Raw genomic sequence first — 20,367 nt, 5'->3', positions numbered from 1 at the left:
GCAACTTTTACTTGAGTATGGTATCTTGGCTGGATACATCCACTTTTAATTGAGTAAGATTTTTGACATTATCTATAATTCCACTTTAGTATAATGTCTCAGGATTCTTTGTCCACCCCTACCATCAGGCCCTTCTTAAGAATGTCATGTAGTTGCACGTGTATGTGAAGCATCTACTCTATAAAACCCATACAATCACACTTTGTACGGTACATGCTGTGAATGTAACTTCCTCCACTTTTATTTTGGTTATGTAGTACACTCTACTATTATTGTTCCTGCAGCTAGACACTGGTAAATCAGACTACCAGATGATTATGAAAAAAAGAAGACAGAAATGCAGACTTGTCCTGTGTATAGCTCTACTTCAAGCACTGAATGTCCCCAATGAATGAATGTCTATTATAACTGTGATAAAAAAAAAAAAATCTTGGGCCTTTAATTAAATTAAATACATAGAGCTGTTTACCTGTTTATACTGAACCGCATGAGAAGGTGTGTGAGCCTTTGCTACGGTTGGTGTTCCTGGCTGCCTTTGATGATATTGAAGATCTGCATAGTGCAACTCCTGTGACAAAAAGAGATTGTGTAAAGCAGCTAGCAGTACAAAATACATTCATTAAGCTATGCTTTCAGTCAGCATTCTAGTTAACCAGCTTTGTGGATGATACTGCATAAACTAGTGCATAATATCTCAAATATTTACTTGCATTAGACATGTAATGCAATGCCATTATCTGCATCTGTGTGTTTAGTGTTCAAAATATGAAAACAGAAGTTAATATGTTTGTATCAGCAAAACACGACTGCTTGAAAAAGAAGTCATTCTTCATTTACAAATTAAAACAACAAATAGCAAATTGCAGAAGATAACTTTATCCAATTCTCAAATAATCATCCAGTGGAAGTTTTGGACAAGCTTTCTATGTTCGATTCACATGACAGACTAAGCAAGCTAAATATGGTTCAAAGCTGTGCTAAATCAAGAAACTGTTATTTAGGCTCCCCCCTTCTGTTCCTCGCCCTATTCCCCCACCGCGGAGGCGGGGGCCGGCTCCACCCCAGCCGGCCCGCCGCACCCACGATGTCCTACCATTTCCTACTTCCATGTCTGCGTCCCCCCCCCCCCCAAGGTGACTGATCTCCGGAACACCGATGCAGAGAGAGAGCCTAGGCCAGTATGCTGGCGCTGCGGGGAACTGGGGCACCTCCAGCATCAGTGCTCGGCGATAGAGGTGGGAGCAGTGGTCCGGATCCCCGACACGCCAGGGACCGCCCTTGATCGGGCCGGAGCGTATTGCATACTGGTGATTATCCAAGGGGATATGTATCAGGCTTTGGTGGACTCTGGCTGTAATCAGACCTCAATCCACCAAAGCCTGGTGCAAGACGAGGCATTGGGAAGAGCACAGTTGGTGAAGGTGTTGTGTGTGCACGGGGATGTTCACAACTACCCTTTAGTGTCGGTCCACATTCTGTTTTGAGGGGAGAAATTTAGAGTAAAGGTGGAGGTTAATCCTCGCCTTACCCACTCGATAATTTTGGGGACTGATTGGCCGAGATTTCGGGAATTAATGACTCACTTAGTGAAGAGTGGGTCCTGCCATAGTTCAGCGGGGGGAGGTCCTGGAGTGGCATTGGCGGGAGCAGCTATCACAGAGCCGTCCATGTCATCATCACATCAGAGTGAGGAGCAGCAGGCTCCTCCTCCCTCTCTCGGGGATTCCCTCGCGGATTTCCTGTTAGAGCAGTCGCGAGACGAGACTCTGCGGCATGCGTTTGAACAAGTGAGAGTAATCGATGGTCAAACGCTCCAGCCAAACGCCACCCCGTCCTTCCCCTATTTTTCCATTATTAAGGATAGATTATACCGAGTGACGCAGGACACACAGACTAAGGAAAAAATAACCCAATTTTTAATCTCAAAGAGCCACCGGGAATTTATATTCCAGGCGGCTCACTTTAATCCCATGGCTGGACACTTAGGGCAGGACAAGACACTAGCCCGAATAATGGCCCGGTTCTATTGGCCAGGGATTTGCGGTGAAGTCCGTAGGTGGTGTACGGTGTGCCGCGAATGCCAGTTAGTAAATCCCGCGGCCATCCCAAAAGCACCTTTGCGCTCTCTGCCATTAATCGAGACCCCGTTCAAAAGAATTAGGATGGATCTCATCGGGCCATTAGATCGGTCAACACAAGGATATCGCTTTATTTTAGTTCTGGTGGACTATGCAACGCAATATCCGGAAGCAGTGCCTCTGCGCAATATCTCAACACGTAGTATTGCTAAAGCACTCTTCTGTGTCATCTCCCGGGTCGGAATCCTCAAAGAGATTCTGACTGATCAAGGCACTACGTTTACGTCACGTACACTGCGCGAACTGTATGGGTTACTGGGAATTAAGCCTATCCGCACCAGCGTTTATCACCCACAAACAGATGGCTTAGTTGAACGGTTTAATCGCACACTCAAAAACAATTAGAAAATTCGTAAGCGAGGACGCATGCAACTGGGATAAATGGCTCGAGCCCCTGTTATTCGCAGTGCGAGAGGTCCCACAAGCCTCCACAGGGTTCTCCCCGTTCGAATTACTGTACGGGCGTAAGCCGCGTGGCATTCTGGATGTGCTACGGGAAAATTGGGAGGAGGGACCTTCAACCAGTAAAACCAAAATTCAATACGTTATTGACCTGCGCGCCAAACTCCACACACTCACGCACCTAACCCTGGAGAATTTGTGGCAGGCCCAAGAACATTAAGTCCGTCTGTGCGATGGGGCATGTGCCTTAGGGAATTCACACTGGGAGATAAAGTACTCGTGTTGTTGCCCACGTCGAACTCTAAATTGATCGCCAGGTGGCAAGGACCCTTTGAGGTCACACGGCGAGTCGGGGACGTCGACTATGAGGTGAGGTGAACGGACAGGGGTGGGGCATTACAGATATACCACCTCAACCTACTAAAACTTTGGAATGAGGAGGTCCCTGTGGCGTTGGTGGTTCCGGAGAAGGCGGAGCTGGAGGTTCAAAAAGGGAAATTGATACCCGAAGAAGTGTGCGATTGGGCGGGTGGAAGTACAGTATCTGGGTTTCCACTTGGGCAATGGGCAGGTGCGTCCCCAAATTAATAAGACAGCAGAGATTGTGGCCTGCCCAAGGCCCAAGACCAAAAAGGGGGTGAGATAGTTCCTGGGGCTGGCTGACTACTATCGTAGGTTTATACCTAATTATTCGGACGTCACCAGCCCACTGACTGATCTCACTAAAAAGGGGGCACCAGATCCAGTTCAGTGGACGGAGCAATGCCAGCGGGCTTTCTCTAAGGTAAAGGCTGCACTGTGTGGGGGGGGCACTGTTACACTCCCCTGACTTTTCTCTCCCCTTTGTTTTGCAGACGGACGCATCGGACAGAGGGCTGGGGGCTGTTCTGTCCCAGGAGGTGGGGGGGGAGGACCACCCAGTGCTGTACATCAGCCGGAAGCTGTCGGTCTGTGAGGGCAGGTACAGCACGATCGAAAAGGAGTGCCTCGCCATTAAATGGGTGGTCCTCGCCCTCCGATACTACCTGCTGGGGCGCCCTTTCACCCTCTGTTTGGACCACATGCCCCTGCAGTGGCTCCACCACATGAAGGATGCCAACGCGCAGATCACCCGTTGGTATCTGGCACTCCAGCCGTTTAAGTTCAAGGTGGTCCACAGGCCGGGGGCGCAGATGGTTGTGGCGGATTTCCTCTCCCGTCGGGGGGGGGAGTCGGCTACAGGCCGCACAGCTCCCCGGCCTGAGTCGGGCGGTGGGGGTATGTGGCAGCGGGGGCGTGGCCAAGCTTCGGTCTGTGAATTGAGGGCAGAGTCAGGGAAGCCACACACAAATGGTTCATTGAGAACTCGGTTCTGGCCTGCCATGCTTCTGTGCTCCACCCACCTGGTCCAATACTTATATATATATATATATAAGTATTGGACCAGGTGGGTGGAGCACAGAAGCACGGGAGGCCAGAACTGAGTTTTATATATATCACACACACACAGTGGGGCAAAAAAGTATTTAGTCAGTCACCAATTGTGCAAGTTCTCCCACTTAAAAAGATGAGAGGCCTGTAATTTTCATCATAGGTATACCTCAACTATGAGAGACAAAATGAGAAAAAAAAAATCCAGAAAATCACATTGTCTGATTTTTAAAGAATTTATTTGCAAATTATGGTGGAAAATAAGTATTTGGTCAATAACAAAAGTTCCTCAATACTTTGTTATATACCCTTTGTTGGCAATGACAGAGGTCACACGTTTTCTGTAAAGGCCTCTGCATGCTCTTGCGACAAGGCTTTCGCAGATAGCTTTTCGCAGACAGTTGTAATTTATTGTTGAGCGGGGGAATAGGCGTGCGCGATGTTATTCACCGGCACAACGCAAGGGGGCGCGAAGTCGCTAGGAGTAGTTGGTGGGTGTGGTTAGTGGAGTGTTTATCCTCCGGTTACTTATAATGACTAGAACTTTTTTTTTTATAATGACTAGAACTGGAGTCGTATAGATGTACGTACTTCCTCACTTCCTCAATCAACCGCTCTTCGTGCTGCTCCATCTTTGCTCGTGTTTTTAAAAATGCCGGTCGTGAAAACAAAAACCGGGAAAGTAGGGAAGCGGAAGTGCGTGTACAGCGGGTAGAGTGGACCAATCAGAGCCCTCTTGTCTGCGGCGCTGTCTGCGAGGCTTCTGCAGTGGTCACAATTTTGGGGAGGTGCGCGCAGAGCGTCTGCGAAGGTGGGGGGGCTACGCAGACACTGTCTGCGAGGACTGGGTTGTCAGCATAAATTGGCCTTTAGTCTTCACAAGGTTCTCACACTGTTGCTGGTATTTTGGCCCATTCCTCCATGCAGATCTCCTCTAGAGCAGTGATGTTTTGGGGCTGTCGCTGGGCAACACGGACTTTCAACTCCCTCCAAAGATTTTTTATGGGGTTGAGATCTGGAGACTGGCTAGGCCACTCCAGGACCTTGAAATGCTTCTTACAAAGCCACTCCATTGCCCGGGTGGTGTGTTTGGGATCATTGTCATGCTGAAAGACCCAGCCATGTTTCATCTTCAATGCCCTTGCTGATGGAAGGAGGTTTCATTCAAAATCTCACGATACCTGGCCCCATTCATTCTTTCCTTTACACGGATCAGTCGTCCTGGTCCCTTTGCAGAAAAACAGCCCCAAAGCATGATGTTTCCACCCCCATGCTTCACAGTAGGTATGGTGTTCTTTGGATGCAACTCAGCATTCTTTCTCCTCCAAACACGACAAGTTGAGTTTTTACCAAAAAGTTCTATTTTGGTTTCATCTGACCATATGACATTCTCCCAATCCTCTTCTGGATCATCCAAATGCTCTCTAGCAAACTTCAGATGGGCCTGGACATGTACTGGCTTAAGCAGGGGGACATGTCTGGCACTGCAGGATTTGAGTCCATGGCGGCGTAGTGGGTTACTGATGGTAGCCTTTGCTACTTTGGTCCCAGCTCTCTGCAGGTCATTCACTAGGTCCCCCCATGTGGTTCTGGGATTTTTGCTCACCGTTCTTGTGATCATTTTGACCCCATGGGGTGAGATCTTGCGTGGAGCCCCAGATCGAGGGAGATTATCAGTGGTCTTGCATGTCTTCCATTTTCTAATAATTGCTCCCACAGTTGATTTTCTTCACACCAAGCTGCTTACCTATTGCAGATTCAGTCTTCCCAGCCTGGTGCAGGTCTACAATTTTGTTTCTGGTGTCCTTTGACAGCTCTTTGGTCTTGGCCATAGTGGAGTTTGGAGTGTGACTGTTTGAGGTTGTGGACAGGTGTCTTTTATACTGATAACGAGTTCAAACAGGTGCCATTAATACAGGTAATGAGTGGAGGACAGAGGAGCCTCTTAAAGAAGTTGTTACAGGTCTGTGAGAGCCAGAAATCTTGCTTGTTTGTAGGTGACCAAATACTTATTTTACCGAGGAATTTACCAATTAATTCATTAAAAATCCTACAATGAAAATCCTAAGAATCCTTTCCTGGAAAAAATCCTAAGAATCCTTTCCTGGATTCTTTCCCCCCATTCTGTCTCTCATAGTTGAAGTGTACCTATGATGAAAATTACAGGCCTCGCTCATCTTTTTTAGTGGGAGAACTTGCACAATTGGTGGCTGACTAAATACTTTTTTGCCCCACTGTGTGTGTGTGTGTGTGTGTGTGTATATATATATATATATATATATATATATATATATATATATATATATATATATATATATACACACACACACACACACACACACAAAACTAGAAAAATATTTAACAGTTATTTCAGGAAAATGAGTTGTACATGAGCTGACAGCCGATGAGGCGTGTGTGAGATATATATATATATATATATATATATATATATATATATCACAATTTTTTTTTTCTATCCACATTCACTGGATATGAGCAATCACATGCTCTGATTGGCTACTCTGCTACTAGGCTATCAGCTCATGTACCGTGAGTAGACAGAAACAAAATGGTGGCGCATGTTGCTGAACTGACCGAAGACAAAATAAAAACTCTACTCGAAAACAACCCCCCCCAAAAAAAAACAAAAGAAAAAGCAATAAAATATGAAATGAAAGTATTTGATGGTAAGAACATCTTTTTTTTTAATTTTTCAAGAATTATTATTATAGTATTTTTTTCACAAATTGCTACTGTCATTTCGCTGGTTTGTTTACATTCTAAGTGGAAATTATATTGTCGGACGTTTTGTATAAAAAGTTTTTATTTATCGAATTTGCAAAAAATAAAAATGGTCTGTTTCACAAAACCCAGTCAATGTGGATAGAATAAAACAGTTATTCCACTCAATCTCGTTGTGCATGGCTTATAGCCAACTCGGTGCTACACGCCTCATCGGCTATCAGCTCATGTACTGTACGACTCATTTTCATGGAATAACAAATATTTTTCTAGTTTTGTGTTCCCTCTGAGTAAAGCTACAAACAAACAAATAAATACAATTTGTAAATAAATACAATCTACATTATCTGCTCACTCAAGCCCCAATGATATATTTTCATTAGATTGCATCCCCAATTTGCAAACTTTGGGAGAAATTCTGAATTTTCCTGTTGCTGTTACTGAATTAGCTGATTTTGTTCATATCTGCATCAGTTAATGACACCTTTACATTCTTATAAGGTTCAGACTTGATCAGACTCATGCCTGTTAATTTATTGATATAAGATTATATGACCTGAATCAAATTTCCACTGCATGACCAAGGATATAATTTTAGACTCAGTTTTAAGGTGTAGCTCAATCAAATAGTGTGAAACGAATCCATAAAACTTAATTTTCTACAAAAAAATGTATTTAAAATGGACTTGATAGCGAACTATTGATCACATGCAACATATTTCCTCACACGATTTTAATCCTTGAATCATAATAAAATGAAAACAGCAGTGAGCATTTTCACTGATGTCAGTGACATGTCCCTGAGGTCACTAATGGCATGTTTGGCAGAATTGATGAGTGTAAAGGTATTAACATCTCTGTCAACATAGGTTTAAATCTCTAAAAAAAAAAAAAGTTTGGGAGAATTAAGATATTTTACTAAAGGTAGAAATACACAGTATATCCTTAACTACAGTTTTAATTACAGTTTACTAAAACTGCAGTATTTTTTCCTGATCAGAGCTATGTGAGCCAGCCTGATAATGACTAACAGTGGCATCGTCCCAGCAACATAAATTAACACAATGATAGTGGTGGAAATAGTTTATAGATGAAAAAAACCCCTGCAATCTGCAGCACTTTTTTACACAAACTGTGAGTCAAAATATTGCAGACTGTTATTCTGAGATATTTCTAATGACAGGGCACTTACGGCAAGCAGAACAAATAATGCAATAACATTGTATTTTGTGCATACTTGATTACTGCTGTGCCCTTTTCAGTCATCTTAAAAGATGTACTACTCACAGATCACACTGCAACTGGCGATGTGATGCTATGACAAACATTTATTTTGCTCATTTTTACAGTAAAACAGCACTGGAAAATAAACATGTATAAATGTAGATTTATGCAAATAAAAATATTTAAGTCCAAAACCGCAATAACTGCCACTATTCCTTGATTGCTTTATTTCAGTGGATAAGGTAACTGAAAGCACATAAAGTAGTTACAGTTTGGTTACAGAGATTTGGCAGTGAATCGGAGCACATAAGTCAAGTTTATTTGTATAGCGCTTTTAACAATAAACATTGTCGCAAAGCAGCTTTACAGAATTTGAATGACTTAAAATATGAGCTAATTTTATCCCTAATCTATCCCCAATGAGCACGCCTGTGGTGACGGTGGCAAGGAAAAACTCCCTCAGACAACATGAGGAAGAAATCTCGAGAGGAACCAGACTCAAAAGGGAACCCATCCTCATTTGGGCAACAACAGACAACATGACTATAACATTAACAGTCCTAACATAAAGTCAACTTCGTTGATGCTATAAACCCCCCACCGACGGAAACCCGAGCGCAAAACCGTTCACGACAACCGCAGTCCCAAAGTCAGCAAGTCAACTGCAGCCCTAAAGTCAGCAAGTCTTTAAGCATCTGTACGAGTTTCTGCTCATGAAAATGCAGTTTGTACCTGGAGAAAAGTTCCTTATTGTATTTCCATATATTATTGCCCATAGCTACCAGAGTGGAAAGTGAAAAACAGTGGTGCTTGAAAGTTTGTGAACCCTTTAGAATTTTCTATATTACTGCATAAATAGGACCTAAAAACATCAGATTTTCACACAAGTCCTAAAAGTAGATAAAGAGAACCCAGTTAAACAAATGAGACAAAATTATATTTGGTCATTTATTTATTGAGGAAAATGATCCGTGTGGTGTATGAGGTCAAAGTCCTAATTGGCTTACAGTAAGAGATAGCCATCCTGGAAGAGTCTGTCCATGCCTGGAAGAGTCTGTCATTTTAATTACTTCTGTATTATGAACAGTATCAAAGGTAATTTGGTGGTAAAGTAATAAACACAAAGTAACTGCCAACTATATGCTTCGAATAAAGTCTTGTCTTATATCTATGTTGTACTGTTTATGGACTGACTGGAAGATGGGAAATTTAAGTAACTCACATGTCCTTCATTTGCTGTTGCTGTGGGGGGACAAAAGCATTATCATCATTATTATACAATAGAAAATTAGAATTTTTTAGGTTATTGTTTTTTTCTTGTCACAATAAACTATGTCCACATGAAAAAAATTATATACCATATATACTGTCAATCTGATATTACTTTATTCTGCTGATCTAGTCAATATTATAGCAGTAGTAGTAGCAATTAGGTATTTCTGTCCTTACTAACAATTTCCCAAAATGTTTGCACATAGAAATAAATAAGTAACAATAAGGCATTCAGTTAAAAGGAAAGAACAAAAAAAAAAAAAAAAAAGACCAAAAAGGTGTACACTGAACCTTTAACTTATTACACCTACTCTAATCTGAAAATAATTAGTGTACTTTGTGATCACGTATACATCAGTTCATTCAGAACATATTTATAAATGACTGAAGTTAGTTACACATACCTCCATTCTGTTTATTTCCTCTGGAGCTTGTTTCCAGCCTGCAAGTTTAAGATGGTTAATTACAACAACTCAGATTTAAGAGGAATTGTTACAAAAGTATTTAGCAGTCACATGAGGTGAGTGTTTATGTGACTGTTCAAATATTTTTTTTGAAATAAAATCTATTATTATCAACAATAATTTTGCCCTAATCTTAACCTGAAATTTAGTTATAGATATAATCGAAACTAAAATTTGACTTTGTAAATAAATAACTAATTAGATTGTAAATAATTAACCAATGTCTGAAAAACTGGCAGATGCTTTCCACACTTTCAGAAGCTTGTGTTACAACTTAAGAAACCAAAGTTAAAAAAAACCAATAGCTTTTGTTTAACACAAGTTGAACATTTTGTTAAGAAGATAATTGTGTGTTCTGATTTATTAAGCTGTAACTCAACCCATTAAATGATGGAGGACAATAATACCCAGACAACAAAGGTATACTGCACTGGATTGGGTCCAAATTTAGCACTGTATTTGCTCCAGATTTACTGTACATTGCTTAGCAGGCACAACTTATTCTTGCACAGCCCAATACAAGAGCTGACCCATTTCCAGATCTGCACCAAAAAGATTTAGGCTGCTCATGTTAATAAAGAATATTATTGCATCTTGGCCTTAAGTTGGTGCAAGTTCAAATGTTAAATGTGGCCCAAATGTGACCCAGAGCCATTTCAGAAGTAGTGAAAAAAAATAGATAAAGAAAATCAAAGTTATGGTCTAATATGCTTACATTTCTTTGCCTTTCATGAAGTAGAAAATCAAACCCACAACTGCAGCAACACCTATTAAAACACCAATAACAATCCCAGCTATAGCTCCTGCAGACAGTCCACCTCCACCTCCACCCACAGCCTTTTCTATGAGAACACAAAGAGATTATCATATCAGAGCCATTCATTTTATCCGTACTCCATTACAGAGCAGACTTTGTGAAAACAACAACAAAAATACACAAAATATCACAACCCTGGAGAAGCAGAGTTTCTTGTAATAATTTGTTCTCACAGAAAGGCAAAATGTCAATCATTAACAAAAGTGTCATTAAATAAAAAGTTTCACACACTGACATTTTTAAAATCAGCCATTGACTAAAGATCCTCCTTCAAGAACAGACAAAGTGTACTGAATATATACTTTATCCCAGCAGGCCTGGAAAATACTTGAGAAATTGAACTTTGTTACTCCATTTAGGTATCATTTTGGTGTGCTTATGCTTTATTTGAGTTTTTTTTTATTGAATACCTATACCCTTTTTAATGACATTTCCAATATTTTTATTCCTTCCATTTCTATTTTATGTATAACATACTCATTATAAATCTTGAAGGTCTCTTCTCTCACCCAGCCAATAACTGGACACTATATACAGTATCAATCCAGTGTGATGAGTTTAACATCAAGAAATTTCAAATAAGTTTACTTTTTTAAATTTATATATATATATATATATATATATATATATATATATATATATATATATATATATATATATATATGAATGACAATTTCATCAGTTAAAAACCTTACTTTTTAATACTTGAGTACATTTTAAAGTACCAACATGTATACTTTCACATTTACAGGAATAACCCACAATTTAAAAATATAGGAGTTATAAATATATAAATAAAGTGGGTTATTTTATTTCCTGCTGTGGGACTTTTGTTGAAAGATGTGGGAATTTCTGTCAAATCTGGAATTGTGCACTATAATCACTGACACTCTGTAACCACATATGAATACATTATTCATACTGAGAATAATTTGCCAATTTACAATTTACAATTTTAGGAAGCAATAATTACACTTGACAGAATGCATTTATCTATTGCTTGTGTGTTTTAAATAAAGAAAAGGCCATGTTTGGATTCTTAAGAACACATCTCATTATCTCTAGCCGCTTTATCCTGCTCTACAGGGTCGCAGGCAAGCTGGAGCCTATCCCAGCTGACTACGGGCGAAAGGCGGGGTACACCCTGGACAAGTCGCCAGGTCATCACAGGCCTGACACATAGACAACCATTCACACTCACACCTACGGTCAATTTAGAGTCACCAGTTAACCTAACCTGCATGTCTTTGGACTGTGGGGGAAACCGGAGCACCCAGAAGAAACCCACGCGGACACGGGGAGAACATGCAAACTCCGCACAGAAAGGCCCTCGCCGGCCACGGGACTCGAACCCGGACCTTCTTGCTGTGAGGTGACAGCGCTAACCACTACACCACCGTGCCGCCTTAAGAACACATATTTCCTAATTTGTTTACACCACCCCTGTCAGAAAAGAGATCTAAATAAATATTTTATGTAAGGAATATGTGAAGTAAAAAAAGAAAGGAAGGTATCCTTGCTCTGAGCTTTTTTTTTGTATAGGAATTGGTGAATACCAAGATCAGTAACCTAAAAATCTGCATGTAAATAATCTAAAACACCAATTTTTCATTACATAATTTCTAGTATCTAAAACATCCATAAATACTCTGAAAAAAGTGAAAAATACAGAACCTAATCCAGATTAACAGCCAGCATGATTGCAGAAAACATCTTAGTGAGTCAGCAGATTAAAATCCTCATTAGATAATTAATGCGAGACTTTCTTCCATCTGAAGAAATATTTTTGTGAGGTGACCATGGTATACTAGATTATATAGATCAAAGAATCGTAAAAAAATACTGTCAATTAAAATGATCTAGGAATTATTAAGATCAAAATTATCTTCTTGGTCTCATTACATTACTTCAAAATCTCTCATATCTGATGTGTGATTTATTTCAAAGAGAAAAAAAAAAGTTTGTCTTCTATACAGAAAAAAAAAAATCTCACCTTTTACCACCAGACCATGGGATCCTGATGTGTTAAACCCTGTTACATTATTGGAGGCTGTGCAGCTGTAATTTCCAGTGTGTGTGAAGTCAGCATTCTTCACAGTATATTCAGTTGTATTCACTTTAGTTAAACTGCCATTAAACATCCATTTGTATGAGGCTTTTGGTGTAGATTCAGTATTACATATCAATTTAACAGTTTGTCCCACTTCCACTTCACTTGGTCCATTAATTGTCATATTATCTGGTCCAACTGTAACACACAGTACACAGTCACTGCCTGTCAAATTAAACTCAGTTCAAAGTAAATCAGTACCAGGGATATATTTGTACTTACAGTTAACAATCACTGTGTATGTTGCATTAACAGAGCTGATGGGGTTGCTGAGTGTACACTGGTATACACCACTGTCTGATCTCCTCACTGGACTGATCATTACCGATCTGTTTTTATTCGAGAATGTGATCCTGTCACTAGACAACAGTTTCTGATTATCTTTCATCCATTTAGCACTGTGGATGGATCCATTCGCTTTACAACTTAATGTAGCATTGGAAACACCTTCTATTAGCAAATCTGTTGTTCCAGTAACTGTTGCTCCAAGTATTTTTTCTGTAAAAGCATCACAGAGGAAACAAATAAACAGACAAGAACATTCATGAGATTTGAGATGGAATGTGAATTACTTATACCGTAGGTCCTGAGACTGTTAAACCATTTGTTCATAATCTGTAGGATATCAGCTCATATACCATGAGTAGAGAAAAACAAAATGGCAGCATGCATCAAGTCAGACATATCACTTTGTGATCAAGTATTTAAAAGAAACCAAAATAGCTAAAAGAATATAGACCCCCCCCCCCCAATATCTCCTGTTCCACACTCCAGCCAAGTTGGTGGCAGTAATGCACCTTTAAATTGGTTTTCCAACCACCAAAAAGCCCTAAAGAAGAAGAAAATGGCGGCCCATGTTACTGAACCAACCGAGGATGAAATGAAATCTCTACTTGAAAACAAAACCACAAAAAATACAAAACAAAAAGCAACAAAATATGGCATGAAAGCATCAGCGTCACCAGACCCATTTTACTGGGGCACATGCCCCAGTAAAAATTTCTGATCACATTTCAGAAACAGTAATGTCTTTGGCACTGCGGAATAACCGTATATGACTGATGCGTCGAAATTGCACCCATTCGTCTCTATTAAATTGCTGGTGGAAGACTCACACAATTAACACACCACGTGAAACCACATGACTTAGGCTTCCCAATGATGCTACCGACTAGTTGCTGTGCTAAACAGTTTGCAATAAAATTATCATCAATTAATTCACATCAGATTTAATCATATTCTGCATACAGCTCTGCATCCATCTCCACACCTGTTCTTGTTGGTGCAATACCTCACTAACTCTTGAGTTTACATGACAAACCATCAGAAATGGACAGAGATGGCTAAAGGGCGGCACGGTGGTGCAGTGGTGATCACTGTTGCCTCACAGCAAGAAGGTTCCGGGTTTGAACCTCGCAGCCGATAGGGGCCTTTCTGTGTGGAGTTTGTATGTTCTCTCTATGTCTGCGTGGGTTTCCTCCAGGTGCTCCGGTTTCCCACACAGTTCAAAGACATGCAGATTCGGTACAATGGAGCCACTGTAATTGCCGTAAGCTGTAGTGGTTTCCCAGCCATAATGTACTGCATGTACATACAGTATATATCTTGCTATGGCAAAGCTAATTAAATCAAAATACCCAACTTCATTACTTAAGTCAAAGTACAGATCCCACTGGTCAAATGTTACTCCAATACAAGTGAAAGTTGTGCAGTCAAATTTTTACTTAAGTTCAAGTACTGAAGTATTTGCTTTTAAAAATACTTAAGTATTAAAAGTACATTTTCTGTCAACACATTGTTGTATTATTGACATAACGCTTACAAAATCTAATGCCTCTGAAGCAACCAACTGGATTTACAGACTAACTTGTAGAACCTGTAGTATAAATGCCTGGTAGAATGTTACAAAATGAAACACAACTGAACTGAAAAAGAGACAGTCATTTTCATTTTTTTTTTTTAATTGTCACACTCCTCCCCACCCCCACAAAGCAGTATGGTAGTGTTCTGACCCAGCTCTGGCAGTGTGTGCACACATGTATGCTAATGTATATGTTAATCAGGAAGACAGTGGAATAGCTGTAAATGCAGCTTGCTCAGAAAATAAAAATGACAATCCATCCTGATTAAAGCGCATATCCTGGACCAATTTCGTTCTTTTTTTTTTAATATATGAAAATACCATATGTCCCTTGACACACTCATCGAGAAGGGTAATTTTGCACAAGGCCATCTGTCTGGAGCAGAAAAAAATTAAATAACAAAACGCGTCTGGAAAAATCCCAAGGGAGTCTGGAGCCAGATTCGTGACGTCACCTGCGGAACCGCCAGCAGGCTGTGAGAGCTTGCACGGTTTCAGTGCACAGTCTATGTAGACCAAGTTTAGCAGCTAGCAATTTTGCATTGAAATATGGAATTGTCACCTGAGTTCAATGTTACTTCACCTTTGGATGAAGAATATAATGAGATGTCAGAATTATTTCTTACCCTGGCAACAGTCAACTTGTGAATTGCCGATTTTCTTGGTCTTTTTCTCGGCTCTGCTTGGTCCTCGGCTTCGAGGGCCTCAGTGGATGCGGCACTTCGCCTCCTGTCAGGGGAGATGAACACGGCTGGCTCCTTTAGTGACGCTGACACAGATGGAGACGGTGTTGCTTTGGGCCTTCTGACAGATGGAACTGCGTCTTTTTTCGGATCAAGTTGCCTCGCAAAGCCCATTTCCCACTGCAAATAGTTCTCAAAGTCGTTGGGCCTTGTGAAGTGAGCACTGCAAATAATGCAGTAATCTGTAGCATGTAGCCAATTTTTCTGGGTGCCTCGCACGAAGCACTCCCATTTCTCTCTCATTGTCCAGTCTTTTGGACAATGATGAGTACTAATCCCATCAAGATTGGTGTTGCTACACCCTCCTACGATACCTCTGTTAACCATTTTAATAATTACGTGATAACGTTGAAGAAATTTCCAGAAAACCACCAGGTCATTTTCTCATAAACAAACCAGCGCTGACGTAGGATTCAGAAGGAGGTGTCCCACACGTGACGTCACAAAAATCAATGTTTGTCGGGAAATCCAAATGCCAAGTTTTTTCAGAGGCAGACGAATTCGCCTCAAATGGCTTGATTTCAACTGAATTTTTCTGGTATTGCGCAAGGTAAAAAAAATTGCACAAAATGCAAAATGTGACAGATATTTGACCAAAGTTTAATATAAAATAGGAGAATTACATTGATCTTGCTCCTGAATTTACCCATGATATGCACTTTAAAGCCCAGGTCCACACCTCGAGCTTAATAACTGCCCAACAGCAACACTGCTTTAATTAAGACAAAAAAAAAAAAATGCAAGACCATCATCTGACATCAAAACAAAAAAAATCCAGCAATTTGTTTTGACTGACTAGCACAATATTGTCCATTTCACAGGTCTCATGTGCGCACGTGTGTGCGCGTGCATGTGCAAGTGTATGTATTCATGCACATATGAATCTGCCTGTGGAATCACGGTGATTTAACATTAAGCTAGCTAGTCAGTGAAGCTCCACCTGACATGCTAGAAAATCTTTTCAAACTCAATCATATTGGGTAGCTAACGTTACTAGAAAAGAAAGATTTCTACATTCGGTTTATTTGGCAAGATTATGCTAAAACATTTCTGAAAGGACTTCAGATAAGTTAATGTTATTCATAGTAGCATAACTCTGTTTTTACATGCTAACTAATAGTGTCCAAATTAACTAGCTATGTGTTAACGTTAGCCGTGGACAAGGCTATGGCACCTTGGCAGGCAAATCCATAGAAAATCATTTGACTAACCAGACTGCATAGCTATTGCAATGCTATCGCTAGCTCTAAAAGCACAGACAACTTCACTGCAAGATTTCTCTTGGAATAAAACGTTTATATACCTCAATATGCTTCCGCAGGTTGGATGGCGAGCAGAGGTGGAAAGAGTACTAAAATATTATACTCAAGTACAAGTACTGTTACTCTGATGAAATTTTACTCTGATGAAATTTTACTTAAGTACAAGTTACCAGACAAAAAATCTACTCAAGTAAAAGTAAAAAGTAGATCATTTAAAATGTACTTTGAGTAAAAGTAAAACGTTACTTTTAACAATGGGTGTTTTCTGCCTCCATTGTGTTGTGCAAAAATGAAAAAGAAGAGGAAACAAGGATATATGTACATCTCAACCCAGATGTTTTATTTAAAGGAAGTGTATCAAATTGAATGCTTAGGATAATGCTGCATTAAAACTGAGACAAACAAAAAAGGTCAATACACACAGTCATGTCATTTACATCGCCCTGACCACACACAAAGCATTGTACACAAAATATGAAAGTGAAATGTTGCACCGAAATCTTGTAGCTTGCCTGTGTGCAGTGTGTTATTGAACAATTCAATTCAAACATTATTTGTTTTACTTAGTATTCCTTTCTTGCCTGTTGGATGTAGAATGGTAGGAGGACTGATCACGTCAGGTTGGCGAGCTAACTTGCTTGCATGATTAGCCAACCGAATAACAGACTAGTTACCGTTATGTTACAGTACCAGCAGGTTGCTACTTCAACATTAGCAATGCCATCCACTATTTTTGGAATATAACCAGCCTATTGTCGGTTTTACTATGGAAAGGAAACATTATGATCAGGGGCGCAGATACATTTTTTGAACTGGGGGGGACAAAAAACTGGGGGGGACAAAGCTGCCAGCAAACCAACCCCAATATGCCTGTCAAACTTGTTGTGGGTAACCATAGCAACCAAGCTCGAGCTCGCAACTTGTGCAGTCTGCGCAGCTCAACCAACCGAATATCAGTCTTTGTTTTGTTTTATGTGAGTTGTTGCAACTATGTATATACTGCTGTGGACCTCAACAAACCGAATGGTAATTAGTCTTTTGATTTTTCCGTGAGGTTTGCCTTATGCAAAGAAAGACAGCATAGACGTTTTTTCCTCCCTATAAGTGGGGGGGACCGAACGAGGTGAATTTAAATCTGGGTGGGACGAATCCCACCTGTCCCACCCTCTATCTGCGCCCGTGATTATGATGCCAATGACAATACTTACCTCAACATGCTTGCACAGATTAGATGTCGAATTTTTGTATGCCGCAATGGTTGTCTTCTTGGGCACACATAATCTGCATTGCATAATGAAACTGTCACCCCTTTTCTCTACGAAGCTGAAGTGATCACGTATGTAGGGCCAGGGGTGCACTTCATTACTGGAAGAAATTGCGTTTTCTGCAGGGTCGTCCACCACAGGTTCCTCGGTCTCCTCCATGTCCGCAGGGGCGCTTTATCAACACCCGTGGCCCAGGGGCTAGGCCCCTCATAGGCTACCTGTCAACCCTACCCTTACCGTTGGCCAGGAAAACGCTCTTATTTTATTTGCAATACGTGTCAAGCATTTACAGTGTAAGCGCGTAATTAGCCTAGAAGCCTACGATAGGTTACGTTTGGCTCAGCGTAGCTGCGCAAGGCCCACGCTCACATCGCTCAACACATCCGGCCACAGAGGGAGAGAAGAACGCGCGCATTATCATTACAGAGCCGGTTCTGATTATTACCACGGACAGGACAGTGATACTGCGTAACTTTCACACAGGGGCATGGCCAGAGACAACCACACAAGCGCGCGTGCGCTAATGTAGACCTATGTGTTGTAAACATAAAACACACACACCTACAGACAAGTCTCATCTCATCTCATTATCTCTAGCTGCTTTATCCTGTTCTACAGGGTCGCAGGAAAGCTGGAGCCTATCCCAGCTGACTACGGGCGAAAGGCGGGGTACACCCTGGACAAGTCGCCAGGTCATCACAGGGCCCTACAGACAAGTCCTTTTAAAAAATAAAATACATAAAAATAGCTCGGCGGCATGAAAACAAACATTCACTGCAAGACAAGGTGCCCTAGAATCGCCATCAGTTTTTAATATCTATATGGACTTTGTTGTCAGGATTGCACAGCATGAGATATCAAAACTGTACCCAGATACAGGCTTCAAGTTCAGATATTGCATTCCAAATGAGGTATCCACAAGAGAAATGCGTACGAAAGCACGAGCATCAGGAGAGGGTTGCATAACAGAGATTCTATACGCAGATGATCAGGCCATACTCGCTGGATCTATCGAGGAGCTTCAGAATATTCTTCAGTTGTATGATAAGACCTACACCCGCTTTGGTTTACAAATATCATATGTCAAAACAGAAACAATGGCTTTTAATGTCAATGAGGATATCAAATGTAAACCAAGTATCATTTCCCTTGGCGGCACTAATATTAAAAATGCCCGCACCTTTAAATATCTTGGTTATAATGTCAGCAACTGTGATGAATCCTCACACTTCCTGCATGCTAGGATAAGTGCTGCATTCATGAAATGGAATGAACTGAAACACGTTCTAACCGACCACCGAATGCTACTAAAAACCCGTATAAAGTTCCTAGTGGCATGCATTTGATCTCGTCTCCTGTACAGCACACAGGCATGGCAACTATCATCCAGTGAAATTCACAAAATTGAGGTAGTGTGGCACGGCTTCCTAAGGAAAATGATTAAAGGTGGATATAAACGAAAGAATGCCCCTGACCAAAAGAACACTACAAATGAAGATATAGACTGGAGCTACAAGATGTCCAATGCTGACCTCTGGAAACTGACAGGAACCCAGGATATAAAACTATCCTGCTACGTACAACTAAAATATATTGCTCACGTTTGCCGGATGGGCAATAACCAAGTGCAAAAGCAGCTCCTGTTTGACAAAAATGGTTACAAATGGACGAAATGGGAAAATCTGCTGGGCATAGACACCCAACAGATAAGACATATGATGATGGACAAATCAAACTTTGAGCAACTGCTACAGCAGACGCATCCCTAGAGAGTTTAACTTTTGACAGGGGAACATGATGATGATGAAGGTACTTGGCTCGGCGGCCACATGAAACGTAAACACCATGGACAGCGGCCAAACTCATAACTCTACAGACCGAAATACACGAAACCAAGTCCTACTAGGGTCTATTTTACCGATCTATGTTCAAGCATCATGCAAGTCTTCCTTCTCCTTGAATAAGACCGTGCATTCAACTGCCTTTTTGACATGACTGCATCAAAATACCACTTGCAACAATATTTCACGCACTCCATCAAGAAAAAAGTTAAACATGATGAACACGGGCATACTGTTTTGAGCATACGATTTTTTAAAAAGAAACTAGCTACATCAAAGTCCTTCAATAAACCCATCCTTTAGCGCAAATGAGCTTAACCTAGTTCAAAGCATGATGCTAGCAGTAGCTGCATAAGGCAAAATCATGTGGGCCTTTCGTCAACAACAAGCCACGGCGGGCAAACATTAATAATCAAGTGTCCTTACCTTAAAACATTGTCTTGACCACAGAACTTCTCAAGTATTTCACTTAAATCCACACGGGTTAACAACACACCCAACACAGCTAGCAAGAAATGTGGATATGTGCTAGCTTTGTATTGCTATTCCCCTCAGTATGCTTACTCTGTCTGCTGCCCGAACTGTGAAAATTATAGGCTACAATCTTTTCATCAATTTCTTCAGTAGATGCCGTTTTAGACATTTTATTATCCCCATCGAAATATGCTATTATACTAACAGGATTATAACTCAAATCACACGACACGTATTCAAATCACAACTGATTTATTTTACTGTTGGACAGATCATAGCATATCTAGCCTAGCTGCACATAGCCTAGCTGCTGGTAGGCTGATAACTGATAAGTAGCTGATA

The 20,367-nt window shown here is 40.8% G+C and overlaps 1 protein-coding gene across 1 annotated transcript in view; it reads right to left on the bottom strand.

The window, feature by feature from the left end:
• Positions 1 to 20,367, bottom strand: part of LOC132885962 (carcinoembryonic antigen-related cell adhesion molecule 1-like) — a 38,023-nt gene that overhangs the window by 12,078 nt on the left and 5,578 nt on the right. Inside the window, exons 5-10 of the mRNA XM_060920489.1 lie at positions 12,802 to 13,077; positions 12,463 to 12,717; positions 10,368 to 10,494; positions 9,593 to 9,630; positions 9,139 to 9,158; positions 470 to 568 (exon numbers count right to left, since the gene is read on the bottom strand). Coding sequence (XP_060776472.1) covers positions 470 to 568; positions 9,139 to 9,158; positions 9,593 to 9,630; positions 10,368 to 10,494; positions 12,463 to 12,717; positions 12,802 to 13,077 — 815 coding nt within the window. The remainder of the gene's footprint in view (positions 1 to 469; positions 569 to 9,138; positions 9,159 to 9,592; positions 9,631 to 10,367; positions 10,495 to 12,462; positions 12,718 to 12,801; positions 13,078 to 20,367) is intronic.

Source organism: Neoarius graeffei, chromosome 5 (genome assembly GCF_027579695.1).
Source record: "Neoarius graeffei isolate fNeoGra1 chromosome 5, fNeoGra1.pri, whole genome shotgun sequence".
Lineage (NCBI taxonomy): Eukaryota > Metazoa > Chordata > Actinopteri > Siluriformes > Ariidae > Neoarius > Neoarius graeffei.
Note: the sequence above shows the minus strand (reverse complement) of the source record. Positions and strands in the feature narration are given on the sequence as shown.